The following is a 26,213-nucleotide window of genomic DNA, read 5'->3' on the forward strand; positions in this document are numbered from 1 at the left end:
GGTGCTGAGTGGAGGGGAGACCTGCCCTCAGGTGCTGAGTGGAGATGAGTGTGGAGGGGAGAGCTGTCCTTTGGTGCTCTGAGTGGGGGTTTGGAGCCCCACCAGGCTGCCCTGGGGGATAAAAGCCTTTTCATGTCAAACCCCACCCCACAACAGGCCAATCAAAAAATATTTTGGAAAAAAGTAAATATAATACTTGGTTTTCCTGCAGTAAATACTTGCAATCAAACAATGTAAGAATGTCATACCCTAGAATCTGAAAATTTAAAAGATGGTATTACCCTGAGCACATATTAGAAAAGGGCCCTAAATTAAAGGAATTTGGGGACTTGTCTCCTCTCTAAGGACTTGAGGTCTGTCTTCATTTGGAATCTAAGTAGAACCTTGAGTCCTCACATTGGCCCCGGGCTTCAGTGATGCAGGCTCACTTTGCATCCTTGGGAAGGGGAGACACATTAGCCCAAATCATAGACTGTAAATCCCTACAACATAATGGAATACAACTAAGGTGGGGGATTGCATGTGGCCTTGGAACAAATATCCCTCACATCTGTGCAGCGCTGGCACCTGTCTTCCAGCTCAAGTTAACAACAAAATCTACCACTTGGATAAAAAGACCACACCCATCTTTACAAACATCATGACCTATTTTTTAGGAGTAAAAAGCAATGGGGAACTGACAAACCCTACCATGTGAATGAACCCTGAAAGCATCATGCTGTGTGAGATAAGCCAGACACAAAAGGCCACATAGTGTGTGACTCCATTTATGTGAAACATTCAGAATAGGTGCATCTACAGCGACAGAAAGTGGATCAGTGGGTGCCAGGGACTGGGAGAGAAATGGGTGTGAGTGAGGAGAATGAGGGTATATGGGTTTTTATAGGGGGTGACAAAAATGTTTTATACTTAGTGATGGTTGCAAACTTTGTGACTATATAAAGCCACTGACATGTATACTTTAACTGGTTAAATTTAATGGTATGCAAATTATACCTCAATAAAGATGCTTTAAAAAGTAGTTGTTTAATGAAACAACTATCCTAAATAATAAAAGAGCTAATATGCAAATGGCCATCATACCATCATGCCTTAATGGCTCACTCAACACTGGGGAGAGAGGAATGGGGACCAGCCAGGCTGTGGCCCCGGAGAGGGACAAGCCACACGCCCCATGGTCCCAGGCGCCAGCAGCTGTGCCTGTGGCCCAGGAGAGGGACAAGCCACCCGCCCTGCAGTCCCGGGAGCCAGCAGCTGTACCTGTGGCCCAGGAGAAGGACAAGCCGCCTGCCCCGCGGTCCAAGCTACCCGCCTTGCGATCCCAGGCAGCAACGGCTGTGCCTGCGCCTGTGGCCTGGGAGAGGGATAAGCCACCTGCCCCGTGGTCCCGGGTGCCAGCGCCTGCGGCCTGGGTGAAGCCTCCTGCCCACGGCCCCCTGCGGCTGCGGTTGGCCCAGGTGAAGCCGGCTTGGTTGCTGGGTGCCTGCGGCCAGCCAGAGGGAGGGAAGCACAGGTCCCAGATGCCTGTGACTGACCGAAGGAGGGAATCCTGGGTCCTGGGTGTGGGGAGAGGCAGAGGCAGTTAGGGGCTATCAAACAGGCAGGCAGAGGTGGTTAGGGGCCATCAGGCAGGCAGGCAGAGGAGTTAGGGGCGATCAGGCAGGCAGGCAGGCAAGTGGTTAGGAGCCAGAGGTTCCAGATTGCAAGAGGCAGTCGGACATCCCCCAAGGGGTCCCGAATTGGAGAGGGTGCAGACTGGGCAGAGGGACTCCACCGCCCCGTGCATGAATTTCGTGCACTGGGCCTCTAGTGTATCAATGAAAGGATCAGGTGAGATTTCCACAGAGCCCTCAGTGAAGAAAGGGCAGGACCCCTGGAGGATGAAGAAGGGTCAGCCCTGGGGTGTCTGGAGAGCTGGTGCAGGTCCCAGGGCTCTCTACACCACCCACTTTTGAATGTGTGTGTGTTTCCACTATGAAAAGTTCAGATGCAGACCCTAGAGCAAGAGTAATACATTGAAGGACATTGAAGCAATGGGGCATTGAGGAAGAACTGTCAGGTGGCCATTCTCTCAGAGTTAGGGGTTCTGGCGACCTGGCAGCGATGGTACTTTTAACAATCCTGGCCCATCAGAGAATCACACTACTTACAGGTAAAATAACACAAGGTGGGATTTGCTCTTTACTCTAGAAAAGACAAGTTGGGACAGACGTGTGTGAGAGGGTTCTTTGCATTATACTCTATACTTTTGAACAGGTTTCTAAGTTTCCATAGTTCAAAACTTTTAAAACAGCCAGTGTATGCACTGGCTAATTAAAGAAACAAGGTTACCCAGCAAATTCTCCCAATAAATCACCTTGTTGATGGAGAGGGGAAAGGGGCTGATTTTCACAAACTCATAAAGAATGAATGCTTCCCATTTTTATCAGGTCTGATTAGAAGAGACGGAAGTCAGTCAGGTCAGAGCTGGCCTTGCACGACCCCTGCCCACTGCCTGGGCCACCAGGACACGATGCCCGTGGAAACCAGGGACGGGCCTGTGCTGCTACCGCGACCACATTTACTGAGGGTATTTAAAAATGTGTTCTTTCGTAACTTCACCTGTTTTGAATTTTGAATTTCAAGGCTGCCTAATATAAGATTTTTAAATATAGGTAAGTATATCTAATTACATGAAAAACTACAATGTCTTAATTACTTTTATTCTATTTTTTAACAGCTGGAACTTATTTAGGAGATGACTGTCCATGGAGCTATTTTGGGGACGTTCTATTGTTTGTTGTGTTTTTCTCTTTTTCTACTATTTTGTTCTTTAAAGTAACTCAAGCCCTTCCTTTTTCCAAGAGCCTAGATTTTGCTCCCAAATGGTCTGTGTTAACATGGTACCCCTGCCTGCCTATTAGAGACAGGGCCTCTACACAGAGGAAGGCCATCTCCTGTGAAGGAAGCGACAGAACCAAGAAGGGGCAGAGCCTTGCAACATCCAGGCTAACATACTTGCCCACCACACAAAGCGGGTTTTGTCCATGCCCCTTGGGGCTCATTCTACCCCAATGACTTCTGTATGAGGCTCCTATTTTTACAAGGCCTCTGATTAGAAAAGTACATCAGGATTCCAGCACTGTTTTGTTTTGTAAAAAGGTTTCATGGATAAATATTTGTTAAACTAGAGGCCTGGTGCACACAATCGTGCACCGGTGGGGTCCCTCAGCCTGGCCTGCGCCCTCTTGCAATGCAGGACCCCTTGGGGGATATTGGGCTGCTGGTTTGGGCCCAACTGGGCCTGGCCTGTGGGAATCGGACAAAAAACCGGCAGTCCAACATCCCTTGAGGGATGTAGTAGTGCACGAAGCAGCAGGAGGCTGGGGAGGACTCCAAGCCCGGGCCAGGCACCGAGCTGCTCTCACTCATCCCAGCCCTGCTGTGCCTGCCACTGCTCAGTAGCACTGCCACAGAGGTGGGGGAGGCTCATGTCGCCATAGTTATGCTTGCCAGCTGTGAGCCTGGCATCTGGCACCCGTCGGTCAGCTGAGCGGCGCTCCCACTGTGAGAGCGCACTGACCACCAGGGGGCAGCTCCTGCATTGAGCGTCTGCTCCCCAGTGGTCAGTGCATGTCATAGCAACCAGTCGACCAGTCATTTGGTCACTTAGGCTTTTATACATATAGGCTAGAGAACCAGTGCACGAAATTCGTGCACGGGGGGGGGGGGTGTCCCTCAGCCCAGCCTGCACCCTCTCCAATCTGGGACCCCTCGAGGGATGTCTGACTGCCCGTTTAGGGCCTAAATGGGCAGTCGGACATCCCTCTCACAATCCAGGACTGCTGGCTCCCAACTGCTCGCCTGCCTGCCTTCCTGATTGCCCCTAACTGCTTCTGCCTGCCAGCCTGATCACCCCCTAACCACTCTCCTGCCAGCCTGATTGATGCCTAACTGCTCCCCTGCCAGCCTGTTTGCCCCTAACTGCCCTCCCCTGCAGGCCTGGTCACCCCTAACTGCCCTCCCCTGCAGGCCTGGTCAGCCCTAACTGCTCTCCCCTGCAGGCCTGGGTCCTCCCCAACTGCCCATTCACTGCAGGCCTGGTCACCCCCAACCTCCCTCCTCTGCCGGCCTGGTTACCCCTAACTGCTCTCCCCTGCAGGCCTGGTTCCTCCCAACTGCCCTCTCCTGCTGGCCATCTTGTGGTGGCCATCTTGTGTCCACATAGTTACGCTTGCCAGCTGTGAGCCCGGCATCTGGCACCCGTCGGTCAGCTGAGCGGCGCTCCCACTGTGAGAGCGCACTGACCACCAGGGGGCAGCTCCTGCATTGAGCATCTGCTCCCCAGTGGTCAGTGTGTGTCATAGCGACCAGTCGACCAGTCATTTGGTCACTTAGGCTTTTATACATATAGACTGTCTCAGTGCTGAGGTGCAAGAGCGAGGAGGGCCCTCTCTGTGGGTGAGAAGGGCTGTCTTCTTGTGGCCCAGCTGAGGAAGCTCTGAGATAGCTGGACCTTTGTGAGCACAATTGTCTGATAAGAATGGAAAGGCCTATAGCCCTGCCCTCCTCCCTCACCACCTGGGACTGGGCCCCTGCCTGGCACTGGGTACCTGACCCTTATTACCAAAGAATGGAAATGGCATCATCCTGCTTCCTAGAACCTCATAAATCCGAAGGAGAAATTCATTTTTTATGCATCAAATGTATCTATACCTGATGAAAGTGATGGGCTATGAACCAGGGCGGGGGCAGCCATGGAACAGTGTTGTATTAAGACTCAGAGCTAAAGTCAGGGTCTCATTCTCAATAGTCAGAGCAGAGCCTGACCCTGGTCCCCTCCACATCTCCTGGGCCTGCTGGCATCTGTTCTCAGCACTCTTTGAAGTTGATACCATCCCTGTGTCAGAGGGACATGCCAGAGGCAGCTTCCTCCACAGGAAGAGACCTCCTGAGCCGCCCAACCTCGGTCCAAGTTTCTAGAGATAATCCTTTCTTCTTTTTTTTTTTTTTTTGGGGGGGGGGTGGGCAGGAAGGTGGGGAAGAGAGAAGGATGGTTATATAGCCATCCTTAATAGCAACAAAGAAGCCCTCCAGGATTATTGCCAAAGTAAAGCACAGACAAAAAGATCACAAATCCAGCTTTTTGGGAAAGCTGATGCTAAATTAACTGGAGAAACTGGGGCAGAAGTCACAATTAGGATTTCCAATAAGGTTCTACCTTTCCCACGTCCAGAAGAAAGGACCAGTGTTAGAAAGGCCTGTCCAGCTGTCTCCCACAGCCCATCCTCAGAAGGCAGAGAGTGCCTCAATCAACCAACAAGAACATAATCAGAGCCTAACAGTGTTAATGGTGGTTAGGTTCTTCTTTAAGATCACCTACAATTTATCTATATATATAAAAAGCCAACAACTGGACCATCGTAATGACTGGAACAACCAGTAGCTATGACGCCCACTGCAGCCAGCCCACCGCCCGATCAGGGGGTGGGGCCGGCTGGCCAACCTCCCGTGGCTCCTACCCCCGGCTGGCCCTGTTCCTGATCACCCCCTACCCCAATAGGGGGCGGAGTTGGACAGCCAACCTCCTGCAGCCCCTCCCCCTGGCCAGCCCCGCCCCTGATGGGCCCCCACCACCCCGATTGGCCCATGGCCCCTCCCTCCAGCCAGCTCTGCCCCTGATCAGCCCCCCCACACCAATCAGGGGTGGGGCTAGCCAGCCAACCTCCCACAGCCCCTCCCCTGGCCATTGACCCCCAATCGCGCCCCCCCCCCCACCAATTCGGTACCAACATAGATGAACTTAGATGTATGCAGGAGTCCATACAGATCAATGATTGAATAAATAACATGGGGGCAAAAGACAGGTGCTCCACCCTCAAGGAACTCTGATGTGGGCTGTGCTAGTGATGCCTCCAAAGATAACACATGGGATAGACTTGGGAGGAAAGGAAGGTTCACAGTGGAGACACCTAATAGTAATGATCTGGCTGGATACCAGGTCGGCATCATGGAGATGAGTTGTGTCGATGGCACAGACTCGATACAATGGATGACGACAGCACTGTGCCTCTGTGGTCTCTCAAAATCCACAACCCAGTCAATGATGAGAAAACATCAGACACATCCCAACAGAGGCATACTAAACAGAACACCTGACCAGTGTTCCTCAAAACTGCTGAGGGATCAAAAGCAGGAGTCTGAGACATGGGCCCAGAGGAGCATAAGGGGACATGAAGACCAAACATCATGTGGGTCTTGGTGGGATTCTGGGACAGAAAGAGGGCGTTGGGAAGGAAATGAGGAAATGTGAATAAATAATACTGTGTTGACACTGGTTCATTAGGTGTGACAAATGTCCCATCTGATGAAAGAGGATAAAAATAGAAGAAACTGGAGTGGGGTACAGAGGCACTCCTGCACTATTTCTGTGATAATTCTATAAATCTAAAACTGTTCTAAAAAGTGAAGTTCATTAAATGAAAAACAAGTCAAGGTAGCCAGGCAGCACCAGTATGTGTGCCCCTCAGGAGAGCCGCCTCCAACCTTGCCCATTCCTTACCAGCACCCAAAACAAAGTGCAGGCTTGGGCCCCAGGAAGGACTGGCCATCCAGGTTAGGACAGCATACACTTCCTTCCACTGGATGCAACATCTGGGGGCTCTAGGCAACATCTGGGCAGACAAATTCAAATTCTCAGTAAGAAGAATGAAACCAATGTGAGTTCTCAAAGGCATCCCTACCTCAGTTTAACCCCATCTGAGAATAAAGGGATAAAGTTCCACAGCAATAACTGCCTGCCACCTAATCTGAGGCACCTTGTTGCCCGATCTAATCGCAGGCTGCCTCTGTCTCCCATCCCAACAGACACAATTCTGTGCCTTCTCCTAATAAGGCCTCCTTGTTTAAATAAAAAGGAACCAAGAGTGGTCATTTAACTGCCCCCCCACTATTATCCTCAGGATGACTTTGATACCTGTTATCACTACTGTACTTGAGCATTATCAATCAAAACTTATTCCAGTCACACTTGACTGATAACGAGAGAGAGTGGGCTATGAAGCTGAGGCCCCAAAGCCACCTGGCACTGCTGCACTGTGTCCTCAGAAACCTTGAGCCTCCACACGGATCACCCTGCACCCCTATTGTGTGCCTACAGCCTTGTTGAGTTCTAACTACCCGCTCGCAGTAGCCAACATAAAGGAATGTCTGGCCACATGGCACTGGGCCACATTCATATTTCCTGTCTTGTAGAATACAGTCCCGAGTCCAGCCACCTTTCCCACGTGCAGAAGAAAGGACCAATATTAGAAAGTCCTGACCAGCTGTCTCCCACAGCCCATCCTCAGAAGGCAGAGAGTGCCTCCATCAACCAAACAAGAACATAATCAGAGCCTAAGAAAATGCCACAAAGGAAGTGAATCTGCTCCTCCTTTTCCCTCCCACCCAAGGGATTCTCTGACCCATCCCCAAGCTCTGAACGCCCAGGCCTACTTTGAGTCTATCTACTTGAACCTGGACCCTACAAGGTCTGCTCTCCTGGGGTGTGGGATCGCTGCCTCCAAGAATGTGGGTTATTAGCCTGTGAAGCACCAACTGCATGACTGAAGCCACTCTCCCCAAAATGAAGCCCTTCAACCACTGCCATCATGAAGTGCATTCATTAGGCTCCCACTTGCCTCGCCAAGTGTCAGGATCCAGACAGGAGAGCAAAGGAAGGGCAGTCATGGTTCGCGCATGTACAGGATGTCACGTACAGCCCCATGACACTGGCCTTGGAAACTCAAAGCACCGCCGAGCCCAGGGTTTTACCTGTCTTCCTTAGCAGCAGTTTAAGATCCCCATGTGTGCTGAGACATTCATTCCAGCACTGTGACGTTGTCATGGACACTAGTCTGGGTCAGGAAGAAGCCGAGAGGACACCCATTTAAAGCGAAGGGAGAAAGTGAAGCAGTGGCCACAGCATGCACTCAGCAAAGCTGGGCAACTCAATGCAGGGCTGAGTGCCGGCAAAGTGCCATGTGCACCTGCCTGGCGCCTCCTCGCCCCACGGGGGCTTCCTGTCCCTGCCACGGGACGCCAGCTGGACAACACTTGAAAGACGTTCCATCAACGGTGTCTATTATCTGAGCATCTCATCCCAAACAAATATTCTTTCCTCTCAACTTAAAATAAAGGAGACATGAAAGGAACAGATTGTGTCTAATTTTCATTTCAGGGTATCGGAAAAAGAAAGCCCATTTTCCATTTAAGTGGTACTCACTCTCTCAGTAAGTGCTCAATAACACTCTGACAACTCAAAAACTATCATCCCCCAGGGAAACGTGGGTCAAAAGCTGACCTCAGGCACTGTCAGGGTTGAGAGTACCTGAATTGTGCTAACCACCCACCTGGTGCACATGGAGTCCCACCCCACAGCCCTCAAGCCTGTGCCAAACCAGCCCCACAGTTCAGCTGTGACCATGGACATCTGGCATCAGGAACATGGTGAATACACCACTGGTCTCTGTTGACAGATGTTTTCTTCTTTTACATTTTCCACCTGAAACATCTCAGGTGTCATTTGTCTTATTTTGCTTTAGCGAGCTTAAATTAATTCAATCACATTTTTTAACATACCCAAGGGTAGGGGAGCAGAATATCTTTCCCAATGATAACATACAAGACTGTATTGTTGGTCAAATGTGCTCAGACTCGTTTTCAGACTTTGAAGCATGGGGTTATTCATACCTTGACAGTATATCCTAGACACAAGTCAAAAATACTTTTTGAAGTAAAACTTAAAAGTTGATACGGTTTGGCTGCCAGGTACAATAAGGCATGATCCGTGCCACCTGTTATACACAGAGCATGCCATCTCTGGGACAAAGGCATCTAGGATACTTCTTCCTCTAGGATGGATTAAAATCATGGGTTTCAAGAAATAGCAGCCCCTTGGACACCATAGTAAAACCCAGCCAGAGGCCTCTTGCGCTGGTAAACAACTACTGACCAGTAGACGGCAGGTGGGCAGGAACCCCCTGTGGCCGCCACGGAGGTCTAGATGCCCTGAAGTGGCAGCACCCATGAAGTCTATGCAGGAAGGAGCAGGTGCAAGTGAAGGAAGCATCACTTGTGCGCAGGGCCCACCCCAGATAGCCAGACACACCTTACCATGCACCAGCCCCTATTTCCACGGTCACTGCTTTGTCCTTTATAAAAAGAAAATAAATCATATTTAATATATCCACCTCTCTAGGAAACCAACACAGTTTCTGCATGGAATTGAACACAGTGCATGTGCCATAATGGTAGGTTGTCAGTCACTCAGTGACCTGTGAACAGATGTGTGAACTCATAAAGATGCCCACAGCTGAGTAACCAGTGGCACAGCCCTTGGTCTTTTTTCCAACGCATGCAACTCACACCACAGTTGCAGGTGCTGAAGTTTCCCCAAGTCTCTTCCTAAATCCCAAGCTTTTGACTGCAATGGTGCTTGCTCTCAACAGTAACTCGTCAACACAAGGCCCCATGGGTGGCAGAGTGGAGGGGATTTTGGGATGATGAGATGCTGAGTCCCCTTTTAACAAGTTGAGTTTGGGGGCAGCGCATTCTGCACACTACTGAGTTTCATTCACACTGGCCCCAACCCAAGCCCAGCACAAACCAGCACTTCCCACAGCAGGAAGAGGTGCGGAAAGATCCAGCCCAGATGCCCTCTCACAGCAGTGTGCATGTGCATTGGGGACCAAGGCACAGATGACAGAGTTAAGAGGGGACGGCCGCAGGGATCCCAGTCCATGCTACAGCTGTGAGAACATTCAAAATAAATCAACAGGGGGAACTGAAGGTCAGCTCCTCATGCCCAGGAGTTGGACCTTCTTGGTTAAAGACCCCTCTCTGGGAAGCGTCACTGTCGTGACCTGAGACCCAGTGACCCTCTCCACCCTGGGCCAGCACAGAACCAACAGCAGCCTCAGATGTGTTGAACCTCCTACATGTCTACACAACCAACCACTCCCACATCTACTTCCTACATGTCTACACAGACACTGACCCTACATATACTTCGTGCACATCTACATAGACACCAACATGTCTACACAGACACCCACACCCATGTCTATTTCCTGTATGTCTACACATCCACCCCCACTTCTACCTCCTACATATGTACATAGAAGCCCATCCCACACCAACCTGCATATCTATCTCCTGCATATCTACATAGACACCCACCCCTTTCCTAGAGTCTTCTGTCAAGGCTTGGTCTTATCTTCCAGAGTGCTCTGTGCTTCCTCTGGTAGGTGACCTTCCCTATTTGTGGAACCCAGAACTGGGAAGAAGAGCAGGATCCCCCTCCTTTGACCAGTTGAAACAACACTCCAGGGGCCTGACTTCATCCAGGCCACAGGCTGCCCTGAATGCCCATGTCCCCTGTGCGCATTCCCATGGGACTTCTCCACTCTCCGCACCACCATCACCACCTCTGATTCCTTCAGCACTGAAGCCTACCCTCCTCAACATGGCCGATCTGGTCTGTGACCCCTGGTACTGGCTGGTCAAGATTCCTCTTAACAAGGAAGGGACAGGAGAGGGTAAAGAGCAACAGGCTTAAGCCTCCAACTCAACCCTGTCACCAGAAACCCACCCAGTGACTTCCACTTCCATCTCACGGTCTGCTGGCTCCAGGAGGTTGGCCGTGCAGTCTCGGAGCAGCCATGCCACTCCCAGCAGAATCAGTGACTGCTCCCAAAGAAGAAAGGTCCCTGCATTTTGGTTGTTTGGCAATTAGCAGTCGCTACCCTGGCCTCGTTAAAATAATGATATTCTCCTGAACTAAGGTAAGAAGAAAGCCTGCTCAGCCCCTCCAGCTGCCAGGAGGTTGTGGTTTGCTCTGCAGCATTTAACATCCCCTAGATGCTGAGGTACAGCTCGCCTGGCTCATGTGTGCCCAGTTCTTCCCACTTACCAGATCTGTCCCACATTGACCAGGGACATGTAGAGGACCCAGAGTGCAGTCATGAGAACCATATTGGCACAGCCGGTAACCAGGATGAAAGATGAGATGCCCAACCCGAGCAGTGCGAGGGCATCCAGGTTGGAGTCCATGTGTGACCAGTCCAGCAGCCAGAGGATGGTCGGGGCATAGCTCACGGCGCCCCAGCCAACCTGCCCCTGGAAGTGCTGCTGCACACTCTTCAGGTACACTCTGCAGGGCAGGAGTCCTCTGTCTCCAATCAGCTGCTTGTTCTGATGTAAAGCCACCAAGAATGCTACAACTGGAAGAAAAAGGAAAGGATAAAAGGAATATAAGTAGGAACACACCATTCGTGGACACCAGTGGGTGCTTTTCCAACGTGTGGGGACTCAGTTGGGCAAGATAAGGCAGAGTCTGACCAACGGTTTGGAACCAAAGCATGAACTCTGGGTCTGAGTATTTCTCAAAATCTTGGGGGAAATTTTGGAAGACCCAACCTGGAGAAGTCACGTGTATATGTTTATATACCTATATATGTATATATCTACTTATACACATTGTATATGTGTGTATATATAGATATACAGGTATATAAAATATGTGTCTGGTTGCATGTAAATGGTCAGTTAACCATCCAGATTGCACACAGCATTCCCATCATAAATACATCATGATAACCCATGAGTCTGGTCAATGGTGCTACTCTTGGAACTACCCAGAGTGTTTGAAGCTTATGATAATGTTTACATGTAAGTCACGATTACCCTCCATTCAAACCACAAGTTTCTGAATTAGTTTCTAACAACTCACACTCCTACAAGAGCACAGTCACGTCCACTGGACTTCAGTGTTTACAGAGATATGCTTTGCACAGAGATGCTGCAGGAGAGCACAGCACTGCTGTCTGTGAACGTGAAGAGCAGGGAAACCAAGAGAGGAAAGGCAAGTAAAAGGCAGTTCCATATAGAGTGCTGGGATGACCACTGAGACACAGCTGTGTAGAAAACACACCTACACTGAAGGAGACAGAAGCTGCACTTCGTAAAAAGCTAAACAACACCGTGCATTTCTATAGTGAATAAAAATGCATCCCAGGCAGGACTGAGATTGAGATGGAGAACATGGTGGTGGGCTAGGCTCACAGGTATAACAGTCAGCACCTGCCCTTTCAGGAAAGTGGGCACCCCTTGGTCCAAAGCATACAGCAACACCCTGGTCCAAAGCACATAGCAACAATGAACTGTGTGTTTACAGCATAAGTAAAGCAAAATATGTAAGAAACAGCACAAAGGCTGAAGGGAGATACTGGAAATATGCTGTCAGAAGGACCTTATACCACACAGAAAGTGGCAGACTAGTATGTGAAGGTAATTAGTTTTACTAAGTTAGACTCAGACTAATTTAAAATGTATTATATTGTAAATCCTGTGGGAGAGAAAAAAATTGTTTAAAACAATTCTAAAGGAATAAATCAATGCAGATACTAAAATAAAATAATAACAAATGCTCATTTAACCAAAAAGAAAGCAGGAAAAAAGCAACAAAGAATAGGAGGAACAAATAGAAAATAACTAGCAAAATGGTAGACTTTAATCCATCACTTTAACTGGAAATGTTCTAAGCACATCAGCAAAGATAGAAATTGTCAGACTGAATAAAAAACAGGACCCAGGTCTATTCTGCTTATACAAAATCCACTTTAAATATAAAGACATAGGTAGGTCACAAGTAAAGGCACAGAAAAAGATATCATGCAAATGTTAATCCAAAGAAAGCTGGATGGCTTTATCAATATCAGACAAAATATATGTAAATGCAAGAAATGATAAAAAAAAAGGGGGGGGGGGCATTGCATAGTGATAAGGGATCAACAAATGGATATTTAATACTAAATGTGCATGAACCTAACAACAAAGTATATCCTATCTAATAAAAGGGTAATATGCAAGTTGACCGTACCTCTGCTACACCCACAAGCCACGCCCACCAGCCAATCAGGAGCGAATATGCAAATAAACCCAACCAAGATGGCTACAGCCACAGAGAGCAGGAGGGAGGCTTGGGTTTCCCCGACAATGGAGGAAGCCAAACTTTCCGCCTGCCCTTGCCGGCCTAGGCCTCCACTCAAGGCTACAAAGTTTCAATGATAGAAGATACATAAATCCAAACAGAAATGGCGGCAGCCACAGAGCTGGAAAGAGCAGGAGGCTAGGGTTGCCTGCAGCGATGGAGGAAGCCAAGCTTCTGCAGCCCTGGCCGGCCCAGGCCTCTGCTTAAGGCTACAAAGTTTCAATTATAGAAGATACATAAATCCCAACAGAAATGGCTGCTGCCTCAGAGCAAGCAGAAGACTTGGCTCCGCTCCCGGCTACAAAGTTTCAATTGTAGAAGATAAATAAACCCCAGATACCAGGGCCTCCGCTTGGGTCGCCGGGGGGCGTGGCCGGCCTGCAAACCACCACAGGCCCCTCGCCCAGGCCGCCCTACGCCCCAAGGGAACCCCCACCCTGATCCGGGACACCCTTCAGGGCAAACCAGCTGGCCCCCACCTGTGTACCAGGCCTCTATCCTATCTAATAAAAGAGTAATATGCAGATTGACCATCACTCCAACACACAAGATGGCTGCCCCCATGTGGACAAAGATCCTGCCCCCATGTGACACAAGATGGCCACCACAAGATGGCCAGCAAGGGAGGGCACTTGGGAGGGACCAGGCCTGCAAGGGAGGGCAGTTGTGGGCAATCAGGCCAGCAGGGGATGGTAGTTGGGAGGGACCAGGGCTGCAAGGGAGGGCAGTTGGGGGCAATCAAGCCTGCAGGGGAGGGCATTTAGGGGTGACCAAGCCGGCAGAGGAGGGAAGTTGGGAGCAACCAGGCCTGCAGGGAAAGGCAGTTGGGAGGGACCCAGGCCTGCAGGGGAGAGCAGTTGGGGGGGACCAGGCCTGCAGGGGAGGACAATTAGGGGTGACCAGGCCTGCAGGGGAGGGCAGCTGGGGGGGACCCAGGCATGCAGGGGAGAGCAGTTGGGGGGGACCAGGCCTGCAGGGGAGGACAGTTAGGGGCAAACAGGCTGGCAGGGGAGCAGTTAGGCATCAATCAGGCTGGCAGGGGAGTGGTTAGGGGGTGATCAGGCTGGCAGGCAGAAGCAGTTAGGGGCAATCAGGAAGGCAGGCAGGCAAGCAGTTGGGAGCCAGCAGTCCTGGATTGTGATAGGGATGTCCGACTGCCCGTTTGGGTTGCTGGGGGCAGTTGGAAATCTAAACGGGCAGTCAGACATCCCTCGAGGGGTCCCAGATTGGAGAGGGTGCAGGCTGGGCTGAGGGACACCCCCGCCCCCGTGCATGAATTTCGTGCACCGGGCCTCTAGTGTATATATAAAATGAACTAACCTAGTACATATACTAGTATGTATATATTCTTTACACATATTAACTTGATCCAACTGACACTTACAGATTGCTATACAGTATAAAAAAACAAGACACAACTATATGACATATTTAGAGCATTCTATTTAACAGTAAGATATATATGTAATTTTCAAGTATACATGGAACATTAAGACACACCACAGTATGAACCATAAAACACATACCAACATATAGTAGAATTGAAATAGACAGAATATGTTTTCTGACCACATAGAATTAAACTAGAAATCAGTAACAGGATATTACCTGGAAACATACTCAAATCTTTGCAGATTAAACCACACACTTCTAAATAAACCATGGTTTTTTAAAGGCACAAGAGAAATTACAAAATATTTTTAACTGAATGAAAGTTAAAACAACATAGCAAAAATTGTGGGATGCTGCTAAAGCAGGGCTTAAAGGAAAATTTACAGTAGAATGTCCATGTTAGATAAATAGAAAGGTTTCATATCTAAACTTTTCCTTTAAGACAGTGGTTCTCAACCTTTCTAATGCCGCAACCCTTTAATACAGTTCCTCATGTTGTGGTGACCCCCAACCATAAAATTATTTTCGTTGCTACTTCACAACTGTAATTTTGCTACTGTTATGAATCGTAATGTAAATATCTGTATTTTCCGAAGGTCTTAGGTTCTACAGAAGCGGTTCTGAGAACCGCTAGCAGGGTCGCCTAAGACCATCGGAAAACACAGATATTTACATTACGATTCATTAACAGTAGCAAAATTAGAGTTATGAAGTAGCAACGAAAATAATTTTATGGTTGGGGGTCACCACAACATGAGGAACTGTATTAAAGGGTCGCAACATTAGGAAGGTTGAGAACCACTGCTTTAAGAGATCAGGGGGAAAAATCAAATTATAAAACAAGCAGCAGGAAAGAAATTGTTTAAAATTTAAGAACAGAAATCAATGAAATTGAGAACAAGAAAAAAAAAATAGGGAAAATCAATAAAACCAAAAGTTGGTTCTTTGAAAAGGTCAATATAACTAATAGACCTCTAGCCAAACTGACCAACTAAAAGAGAGAAGACACCAATATCAGCAATGAAAAAGGAGACTGGCTGGCGTGGCTCAGTGGTTGAGTGTCGACCTATGAACCAGGAGATCATGGTTTGATTCCTGGTCAGGGCACATGCCTGGATTCTGGGCTTGATCCCCAGTGTGGGGCATGCAGAAGGCAGCCAATTGATGATTCTCTCTCACCACTGATATTTCTCTCTCTCTCTTCCTCTCCCTTCCTCTCTGAAATAAATTTATTTTTTTTTTTTTTGGCAAAAAACATGTTTTTAATACATACACACTAAAGCAGGAATTGGAGTGGTTGAAAACTGTTTTCAAAAGAAATGCAAAACTCATTACTATGTATATTAAATGTATACATTACATTTTTGTGTACCAATTATATCTCAATAAAGCTAAAAAATACATCTGTATGCTAACACTTATCCATAAATAAAAAGTAAAACACTATGATTTTCACATATTAGATTAAGAGAGGAAGCCAGAAAATATCCACACTGGCCTTGGTGTGAGGCAACAGACCTTCTCAACCAATGCAGGTGGGGCAGAATTGATGTAAACTCTTTGAAGACAGTTTGGCAATATCCGACTGCAGCCTCTGTTGGACCCAATACTACTACATCTAGGATCTCAAATAGTCAAAAAGAGTGAGGTGGGTTTTTCTGGGCTGCTTGGAACAATCTATAGGATATTGTTTGCTTTAAAAAAAGTGTAGAGGCCCTAACCGGTTTGGCTCAGTGGATAGAGCGTCGGCCTACGGACTCAAGGGTCCCAGGTTTGATTCCGGTCAAGGGCATGTACCTTGGTTGCGGGCACATCCCCAGTAGGGGGTGTGCAGGAGGCAGCTGATTGATGTTTCTCTCTCATCAATGTTTCTAACTCTCTCTCTCCCTTCCTCTCTGTAAAAAAAATCAATAAAATATATTAAAAAATAAAAAAGTGTACAGAACAGTGTGTGTGTGTCCTATGTTTTTCTTTGTATAAGATAAATAACCAGGAATCACTTTGATGGCTGGTATGTGTGTTTTAACTCCAATAAAACACATACACAAGTTATTGTACATAAAGGCCTGTATACAAACTCAATTGGTTGGGCATCATCCTGAGCACCAAAAGATTGCTGGTTCAATTCTCCATCAGGGCACATGCTTGAATTTCAGGCTCGATTCCTGGTAGGGGGCATGCAGAAGGCAGCCAATAGATGCCCTGCTTTCACATGGATGTTTCTCTTTCTTCCTCTCCCCCTCTCTCTCTCTAAAAATCAATTAAAATATATTTTTTAAATGAAACCATTAGCCCTAGCTGGTTTGGCTCAGTGGGCAGTGTCAACCTGCCAACTGAAGGGTCCCAAGTTCGATTCCAGTCAAGGGCACATGCCCGGATTACGGGCTGGATTCCCGCAGGGGGTGTGCAGGTGGCAGCCGATCAATGATTCTTTCTCTTCATTGATGTTTCTCTCTCTCTCTCCCTCTCCCTTCCTCTCTGAAATCAATTTTAAAAAAGGAGAAACATTGTTACTGATCCCACAGACATTAAAAAGATAATAAAAGAACACTATAATCTCTCTAAGATAATACATTCAACAACTTTGATGAAATATACCAATTACTTGGAAGACAAACTACTAAAACTCACAAAAGAAAAAATAAAGATAATATATCACAACAATTGCATCTCAGAAATGCAAGGCTGGTTTAATACTCAAAATTGATCAATGTAGTTCGCCATACTAACACTAAATAAGAAAAACCGTATGATAATATCAATCAACACACACATAAAAAGCACATGACAAAATTCAACATCCATTCATGATAAAAATGTTCAGCAAGTTAGGAAGAAAAAGAAACTTCATCAACTTATAAACGGTAGCTATGAAAAACATCCAAAATCATACTTAAAGATGAGCAATTATTTTCCTCCTAAGATTTGGAACAAAGCAAGGATGTCTCTCTCACTACTCCTATTCAATATTGTATGGGAAGTCCTAGGTAGTGCAATGAGGCAAGCAAAAGAAAGAAGAGGCATATAGATTAGAAAGGAAGATATAAAACTGTCTTTATTAACAGATGACATGATTGTCTATATTAAAAAAATCCCAAATAATCTATTAAAAAAACACCCAAACTCTTAGAACTAATAAATGAGTTTATGAAGGTCACAGAATACAAGATTAATATACAAAAAGTCAACTGTATTCCTCCTATATCAACAATGCACAACTATAATCTGAATTTTATAATAGTTGACAATATGACAATAGCACCAAAAAGTGAATAGATAAAAATCTAACAGATTCTAACAGAATCTGTATGTGGAAAACTACAAAACATTGATGAAAGAAAATCTAAATAAATGAAGAGATACATCGTGTTCATGGATTGAAGAGTCAGCATGTCAATTCTCCCCACTTTGACCTATAGACTCAATGTAATCTCAATCAAAATATCCAGCAAGCTTTTCTCTAGATTTTTGTTTTGTTTTCTCTAGATGTTTTGTGATTCTAAAGTCTATCTGGAAAACCAACTTAGAACAGGCAAAATAATTCTGATAAAGAACGAAGTTGGAGGACTCATATTATGCAATGTCAAGACTTACTCCAAAGCTACAGTAATCAAGGCAGTGTGATACTGGCAAAAAGACAGACACATACTAATAAATCCATGTGACAGAAAGGAGAGCCTAGAAATAGATCTATACAAATACACTCAACTGATTTATGACAAAGGTACAACAACAATCTTTTCAAAAAATAGTACTGGAACAACTGAATGTCCATATACAAAAAGATGAACCTTGACACATACCTCACATCTTACACAAAAATTTACTCCAAAAGGACCGTGGCCCTCAATATAAAATATGAAAGTATAGAACTTCTGGACGAAAATCTATGTGACTTGCGTCTGGCAATGAGTTTTTAGATACAACACCAAAAGCATAATCCATGAAAGAAAACAACTGATAAATTAGTACTTTATCAAATGAAAAACTTTGGTTCTGTAATTAATACTTTTAAAAGAATGAAAAGACAAGCCATAGATTGGTAAAAAAAATATTGCGAATCACGTATCTAATAAAGGACTTGTGTACAGAATAAAGTAACATTAAAATTTAATAAGAAAACAAAAACCCAAGTTTTAAAATGGGCAAAAGATATGAACAGACATTGAAGGCATCTGTTTCACACAAAGAAGATACACAGATGTCAAATAAACACATGAAAAGATGCTCAATATCATTTGTTACTGGGGAAACACCGATTAAAACCACAATGCAGTATCACCACACACCTATCATAACAGCCAAAATCCAAAAAAAATGAAAACACCAAATGCTCCAGAGGATTCAGAACAACAGGAACTCTCATTCATTGCTGGTGGGAATGCAAATTGGTATGCCACTCTGGATGAATCTGGCAGTTTCTTGTAGAGTTAAACATAGATTTACCACATGATCCAGCAATTATACCCTCGGGTATTCACCCAAGTGAACTGAAAACACATTTACACAAAAACTGCATGCAAATGTTCATAGGAGCTTTGTTCATAATTGCTAAAACTGGAAAACAAACATCATTGTCCCTCAACATGGAAATGGATAAACAAACTGCGATACATTCATACAATGAAATAATATTCAGAGACAAAAACGCAGGACGGTTGATTCATGCAACACGGATGAGCCTTAAGTGCATTTTGCTAAGTAAAAGATTCCAGATCCCAAGTCTACATATTGCAGGATTCCATTCATAAGGCACACTGGAAACAGCAAAACCACAGGGACAGAGCACAGAGCAGAGCATGCCAGGAGCTGGTGGGGGGGAGTGGTGACTACGTGCACAAGGCGATTTTCAGGGGATAGAACTATACTGCAGAATACTGGATGATGGATAACTAAGCATTTGTCAAAAGCCATAGACGTAACTGTACATCACAAAAAATGAACCTTAATGTATACAAACTATCAAAACAACCTAGCCAGAAGGTCAGGGGATGCCAGGATGGAATGCAGACTGTGACAAATGAACTCTATTGCAAATGTATAACAGACCACACTGAATGGGAGAGTAAAGGGAGGGCTGGCCTAAGTAACTTTGGAAAATGTTCTGAGTGAAAATTGTAAGGACAAAGCCAAAAGGAACTGTATATAAATACTGGAGTCTAGTTGGTTTTTCTCACGGGGGTAGGTGAACAATTCTGAAACTGCTTTGCATGTGTACTGGGGGTGAACAAATAAACAAACTGTGGTGGATAATGGGGTAAGATTTCTCACCGATGGAGAAGAAAGTTGCAGACAAGCAAGAATGGAAGGCCGTCCACACCTGTGCACTGGATTAGACTCGGAGATGCCAGGGCAATCTCACATTTAACTGAACATATATTCAGATGGATATGCAGAGAAGCAATCATACATGGGTGTACACACACATATAACCTAGCTCTGTCCACTAAGAGGGTCTGAAAGCAGTGACATCTGTAAGAATGGACACCCAGACGTGAGTGTCTAACATTCTCTAATAAAAAGAACCAGGGCTTCTGGAGAAATGGCTGTTTTTAAGTGTAGCAAATATGATAGGAGCCTGTAGCATCCTATAGTACCAGAAAGGAAGGAAGTGCTGGAAGGATAAAGAATAGGGACACGAGACACAAGTGGGAAGACCCACCACCAACCAAAGCCAGACATCTGACACCACAATGAGTAACAGCATTGGCCCCCAACCCCAAGAGAAACTAACTCTGAAGGTTGATAAACAGGGAGAAGACACATTTTCCTCATAGAGAATTCCAAATAATGGAGATGCCTCCTCCAAAGGGTGGCAGAGTCCTCCCCTCCCCTGGAGCATGGGCTGGATTCAGTGATCAGCTCCCAGAGGGCAGAGAATGGACAGGAAAAGTAGAACTTGACAAAGACACAGCAGATGTAGAGGGCTGTGACACGGCAGAAGGTTAGGTGGGAGGGCAGCAGAGAGCTTCCCACAGCAGTTCCCACCGAGTATGTGTATATGTCTCTTTCCTGACTCAGATTGGTCCTACACACTCCAGAACCCACCTGGGCTCTTCCACATGGGGACCTAATTATCAATGGTTAAACGGCTGGATGTCCTTCCTCCCCAAAACCACAATTTACACTCCAAAGCTATGGAAGAAAAATAAGATTTTGGTCTCACCAATTAAATAGTTTAAAAAGTAATTCTAAGGCAAAAAGCATAGGAAACTTCTTAGCTTACTTATCAGAAAAAAAAAGAAGACAGACTGGATTCCAATTTCAGAAAAAATAAAACTATTTCAATGACCACTCCTGTTACAGAAAGGATTAAGCAGAAAGAATAAACAAAATTTTTAAAAAATCATAGGATCTCAAAGCTAACCTAACCAAACAACCAACCAACCTTAGGAAGGCTCAGTCAGCCCCCACCCCCAGTCTAGGAAGGGATGGGGGTGAGGCATGAAGACTTTCTCAGCTGCTCCCTGTGGGGTAGCCCAGAGACTGATCTAGGATAGGAAAACAGGCCATCTATATACCTATACATGCATTATCACGGTGTCTGCAAATATTCTTTAAACATAAATAGAGCCCTGGCCAGTGGCTTAGTTGGTAGGAGCATCATCCTGTACACCAAAAGGTTGTGGGTTCAATCCCCAGTTGGGATGCATACGGAGACAACTGATAGATGTTTCTCTCTTACATCGATGCTTCTCTCTTTCTCCCTTCCTCTCTCTCTAAATCAATAAAAACATATCCTTGGGTGAGAATTAAAATAAATATAAATAAAAAAGAAAGGGAATGGGGGGATAAATGGTGATGAAAGGACACTTGACTTGGGATAGTGAACACACAATATACAGGTGATGTGTTATAGAATTGTACATCTGAAACCTACATAATTGTATTAATCAATGTCATCCAATAAAGTCAAGAAAAAAGAAAAAATTACTTTTCTCTTTCAGATAAATTACTATAAAATTGAATCAGAATCATCCCTAAAAGGTCATTCTCCACCAGACCGTTTTTAGTGACGGTGGTTAAATTCTGGCTTTGATGGAAGAGCCTGATACTTTTTCTTTAAAGACTTGTGCTGCAGAGAGCTCAGAGGTAGAGCAGTGGGGTTTGTTTTTTAAACAAACTGGAAGCATTTTACAGAGAAGCTTGTAAAACCAAGCAGAGTGTTTCACTAGAATTTGAGTGGCCTGGAGGACAAGGAATGTCCCAGAAACTCTCAGAATCACTGGAAGCTCAGAACAACATAGAATGAGGCAAGATTTTAAGGATTCTTTTGGTTCCACTTTTCCCTCAAAATGTCCAAAGAACAGCTAAGAGTTTAGCAAACATGGGTGTGAATGGTTCTGCTCTGCTACTTCAATCCTGCACTCCGGAGCCATCTGGGAGCCAGGCTGAGCCACAAGATCCCAGGAGACTTGACTTGTCGTCTCCAAAAGTGTAACAAGCTACCCCTTTTAGAAAGTGCAACTGAGATTCACCTCAGAGTACAGTACTCAACTAAGGAGAATTAATGGAGAGGGAAAGGTAATAAAATTCTACTATATGTAATGTAAAGAAAGAGGATAGACTAATTGCAAAAAACAAAAATATACATGACAAGCATGGTATCACAAGATGCGTCTAAACAAAAAAAAAGGTACTATACGCAAACCAGAAATTAGAGCTGACCAGAAACTAGCTTTGAGATACTTTCAAAGTTGAATTTTTAAAGAATGTTACCGCAGGGACTCTGAGGTAACAATGTGAAACTGATGAGATAAGCAATTTTGTTCATGTGTCAAAAGTCCTTCATTGGCTCCAATGCTCACGGTTCCTTCTGGAGATGTGCACAGCACAGTCACCATTACTCTGATGGTCACAGAAGTGGGCTCCACATGGGGGCACAACTACCAGGACCTGAGAGGAGCCCATCTTCTTCTCCATCAGACCCTCATTTAGCTTTGTGAAGTGGCTTTTCAGGATCCACCCAAACAGGGAGGCTAGATGGGTTAGTGGTCCCCAAATGGAGTGTTTGGGACATGGGCTCAAGTCAGCAGACTACATAGGACCAGAGAACATCCAGAATAGGGCAGGAGTCTTGAGATTCTCCAGGGCCCCTGAGAAGAAACAAGGAAGGGACCTCACGTAGTCCTGCCACTAAATAACAAGGACCAGAGCAAGGATGGGGAGACTATAAAAGCTTCCAGAGAGAAAAATAGGTCCCTGTGATATTGTCAGACAGTAAGTATTTCTTTGGTCTCCATCTCTGGTCCTGGCACAGAGCTCCTAAAAATTCTGGGATTTCCTTAGTGATGGAGTGAGAAGAGCATTTATTGCTATCCATTAGCACAATCCTTTCAGCTTTACCTGGATTCATTCCCATGAGGTAACCCTTGGAGGAAGGCGCTGGTTACCAGGGGAACCTACCTTGTGAATAGAGGTCTGGAACTCCAGCCCTGTCCCCAAACTTCTTGAAGGGAGAGGGGCTAGAAACTAAGCTAACAGCCAATGACCAATGATTTAATCAACCAGCCTGTGTAATGGAACCTCCATAAAAACCCTAAATGAAGGGTTTTGGAGAGCTTCTGGATTGTTGAACACGTAGAGGTGCTGGGAACATGGTGCTCCTGGAGAGGGCATGGGAACTCTGTACCCTTCCTGCACCTTCCCCGGGCACCTCTTCTATCTGCTCTTCCTGAGTTGCATCCTTTATAACAGACCAGTAAATAAAAGTGTTTCCCTGAGTGTTTCACCTTCTCCATATCCTTTCTTAAAAAGTTGTTTGGGGATATATTCCACCAAAAAGAGAGAATAAACCAAGAAATAAGAAGACTGAGGTCTGAGGAATTATGAATACACCTGGAGGGAGAGCCAGGGGGCCTTGCAGGTGTGCAGTATGTGAACTGAGTATTCACATGCAGGGACTAAGGATAGTGTAGGAGCAGGCAAAAGAGGGGAAGAAAACATGGTTAGAAAAGTATCCGGTGGTGACACAGAACAATGATAAAAGACTGTGTGCAAAGTCAAGAAAATTTTACAGAGCAGGAGGTATCCCTGGAAGACAGAGGAGTCTGAGTAAAACACTGTCTGTGCTGCAAGGAGCTCACAGTTGGACGAACAGACTGGCATGTTAACAACATTAAGAATTCTAAGTGCATAGAGGGTGAAGGAAGCGTAGGGCAAGGGTCCATTATTTAGCCTTGTGATGGGATTAGTAGTCCATGAGAGTAACTATAAAATTCAACATCAAGTGAAATGTGTGAAGAGCCCTATGGCATTGTGGACAATTCCTGGGACTTCAGGGACTCTGAAGTGGCTCACAGTCCATTGAGAACTGGAATCCACTAGAGAGATCAGTGCAGGATCCCCAGCCATCTCAGCCAGACAACCTGTCCCTGAAAGATGGGAGAACGGCTTCCTCATACAGCTGAAAAATACTGATTTTACCCCAAGCATACTTGCAAGACAGGAAAAAAAAAATGCATCTGCCAAAGCAAATCATTCTGTGCTCAGCACAGACTATATCTGCTTGACCCTCTGGCTCAAAACTGTTTCCTTTTGAATTGAACAGAGAATCCCCATGGAGATCAAAGGCAGCCTGCTCACTGGAAAGCGGAGGGCCAGGTTTTGTAAAGTTGTGCTCTCTCTCTGCAAGCGAAGTCACTGGGGTTTTTCCACTGCTATAGGCTCCCCTTTTCAAGGTCTAATAAAGTCTCACAGATTAACTTAGTCTTGACTTCATCTTTTGCTAAGTGACAGCTCAAACGTTTAGAATGATTATTTAATAATAACGCAACACCACAAGAACAAAGAGAAAGAGGGCTGAGCTGAACGCCCATATTGGCAACCCCATGACACATGGAGTCCCTCCAGGAAGCCGTGCAGTGACAACCACGTGACCACTGTGCGCCAGGAGATAGCCTGAGTTATCCCAGGGAAGGGAACACTCAGCCTCACCCTCCTGGGATGCTGCCCGTTTATGGAAGGTCACTGTCCAAAGAGCTGCAATTCTCTTTCTTCCACGTGTGAGGGAAGAGATTTAGAAATGAAGTGAGCCCTTCAGTGCCCACAGCACACAATCACTGCCAGGACCAGCACGGAAGTTGACTGACCACTCGCCCCGGCATCTCAGCCTGGAACTCTTCCCCATCCCCACTGGTCTGCCCTCACTTATAGGTTTAAGAATCTCAAGAGTTTGGTTTTAGTCATGACTACAGGTTGGGCTCATGAAGCATGTACTTGTGTGTTCCCTACTGTTCAGTGCCCAGGGCCTCTGTGCCCTTCTGAGTGTAGGGACTGGGGTGGGGGAGGTGGACTCAGCGCTGGCTGCCAGGCCCAGGGCTGTTGTTCTGGGCACGGACTGACTTCTCTGGGGCTCCGCAGGCTGGTTGGGCAGGCCCCGTATTGCTGCCGAGTTTTCAGGCAGTTCTTAACCTGATCAGATGTGGATGTCACTCAGCCCCACAGGTAATGCGAAAGCTTCACCTGCTGCTGTCTCAAAGCTGCCAACAAACCTCTGGTGAACCTGAGGAGGCGGGGGTGGGGGTGGGGGTGGGGGTGGGGGTGGGGGTCGCCTCGTACGCGCTGGGCCTCCGGAATAATGAAAGTTCCAGAGGCCCTGGGTCCCACAGGGGCTGCCCACCGGTTAGGATGCGCTCTGGAATCGGAGGCGCACAGAGTGGAGACACTACTCTCTGCGGCTGGTCTGCTCCGGTGTCCAGGAAAGGGGTGCTGCTCAGGGCGCTCACGTTCGTGCGGCCCCCAGCCCATATCAGACTAATAAACTTGTTTCTGTAGCGCGGCCCCAGGCTGGCCGAGGTCCTGCGAGGGGGCCCTGCGTAGTCCTGCTCAATTTGGGGTCCTGACTTGGGTCCAGGCAACTGACGGCCGGCGGGTGTGACTGGGGAAGGGGGGGCAGGCAACAGAGGACAAAGTGGGCTAAGAAGTCACCTGCGAAGACCAAACCTACCGCCCCCCTGGACACCCCCCCCCCAGCCGCTCCCCAAAACCTCAGCCAGATCCCGGGACCCGACAGGAGGGAGTCGCGCGGTGGGGGTGCATGTGCAGTGGCCTGGGCGCATATGGCTGTGGGCCGCTCGCCTGGGGACTGGGCGAGGCAGAGTCACTGGCGGGAGTCGCGTGCGCGCGCGGAGGAGTGATACCGACGGAGCCCAGGCCCCGCGGACTCACAGTAAACGAAAGCGAGGGCCCTCAGGAGCACGATCCTGGTCAGCCAGAAGGTGCCCGCGCGGAGGCGGGCCGGACAGCCCGCGGGGTCGTGCCCTGGCCCCGGCGAAGACGCAGGCTCCTGGCCTGCGTCCGCAGCCTTCCGCCTCCTAAGCTGCTCCCCGGGCGCCGCCATTGCGGGGCCATCAGGGGGCATGCGCGGAGAGCGTTGCGCGACGGGACGCCCGCCCACAGCGGAGAGACCACGCCCGCTCCATCTGGCCGGGACCACTACCAGGAGGACACGCCCACGTGCGGGGAGCTGTAGCCAGGCCCGAGCGCGCGCGTGCCCCCAGCAGACCGTGCGGGGCACTGTAACAGTGAGGGCAAGGAGGTGGGTACCTAGGAAAACCATAAGCATCACTCCACTTGGAAGGGGTTGACCCACTCCATTGATTGATTCATTCACTCACTCATTCATTAGCCAACATTGAAGAGGGCCCCCAGTGCATTCCCTGACCTAGGCGTCAGCCCTCATGGACTCGTACTCTAGGGAGGGGGCAGAAGGCACTCCAGAAATAGAAATGCAATGGGAAGGAGACTGTTGGAATGTTTGTGTCTGGCCAGTACGGGAAGGGGGGGTGCGGGGGGGAGGGGGGGCGCTGGT

General features: G+C 47.1%; 1 protein-coding gene across 3 annotated transcripts in view; it reads right to left on the minus strand.

Moving 5' to 3' along the window:
- The window catches only part of LMF1 (lipase maturation factor 1), a 123,708-nt gene extending 97,945 nt beyond the window's left edge, over positions 1 to 25,763 (minus strand). Inside the window, exons 1-2 of one of the 3 annotated variants that reach the window (XM_080678953.1) lie at positions 25,571 to 25,763; positions 10,927 to 11,240 (exon numbers count right to left, since the gene is read on the minus strand). Coding sequence is in view for 2 of the 3 variants with exons in the window: in XM_080678954.1 (XP_080535080.1) it covers positions 10,931 to 11,240; positions 25,571 to 25,742 (482 nt within the window). In the remaining variant the exon portion in view is untranslated. The remainder of the gene's footprint in view (positions 1 to 10,926; positions 11,241 to 25,570) is intronic. The other 2 variants (XM_080678952.1, XM_080678954.1) reach the window with 2 other exon arrangements.
- Between the last annotated feature and the right edge of the window lie 450 nt (positions 25,764 to 26,213).

Source organism: Plecotus auritus (assembly GCF_963455305.1).
Source record: "Plecotus auritus genome assembly, chromosome: 7".
Taxonomy (NCBI): Eukaryota; Metazoa; Chordata; class Mammalia; order Chiroptera; family Vespertilionidae; genus Plecotus; species Plecotus auritus.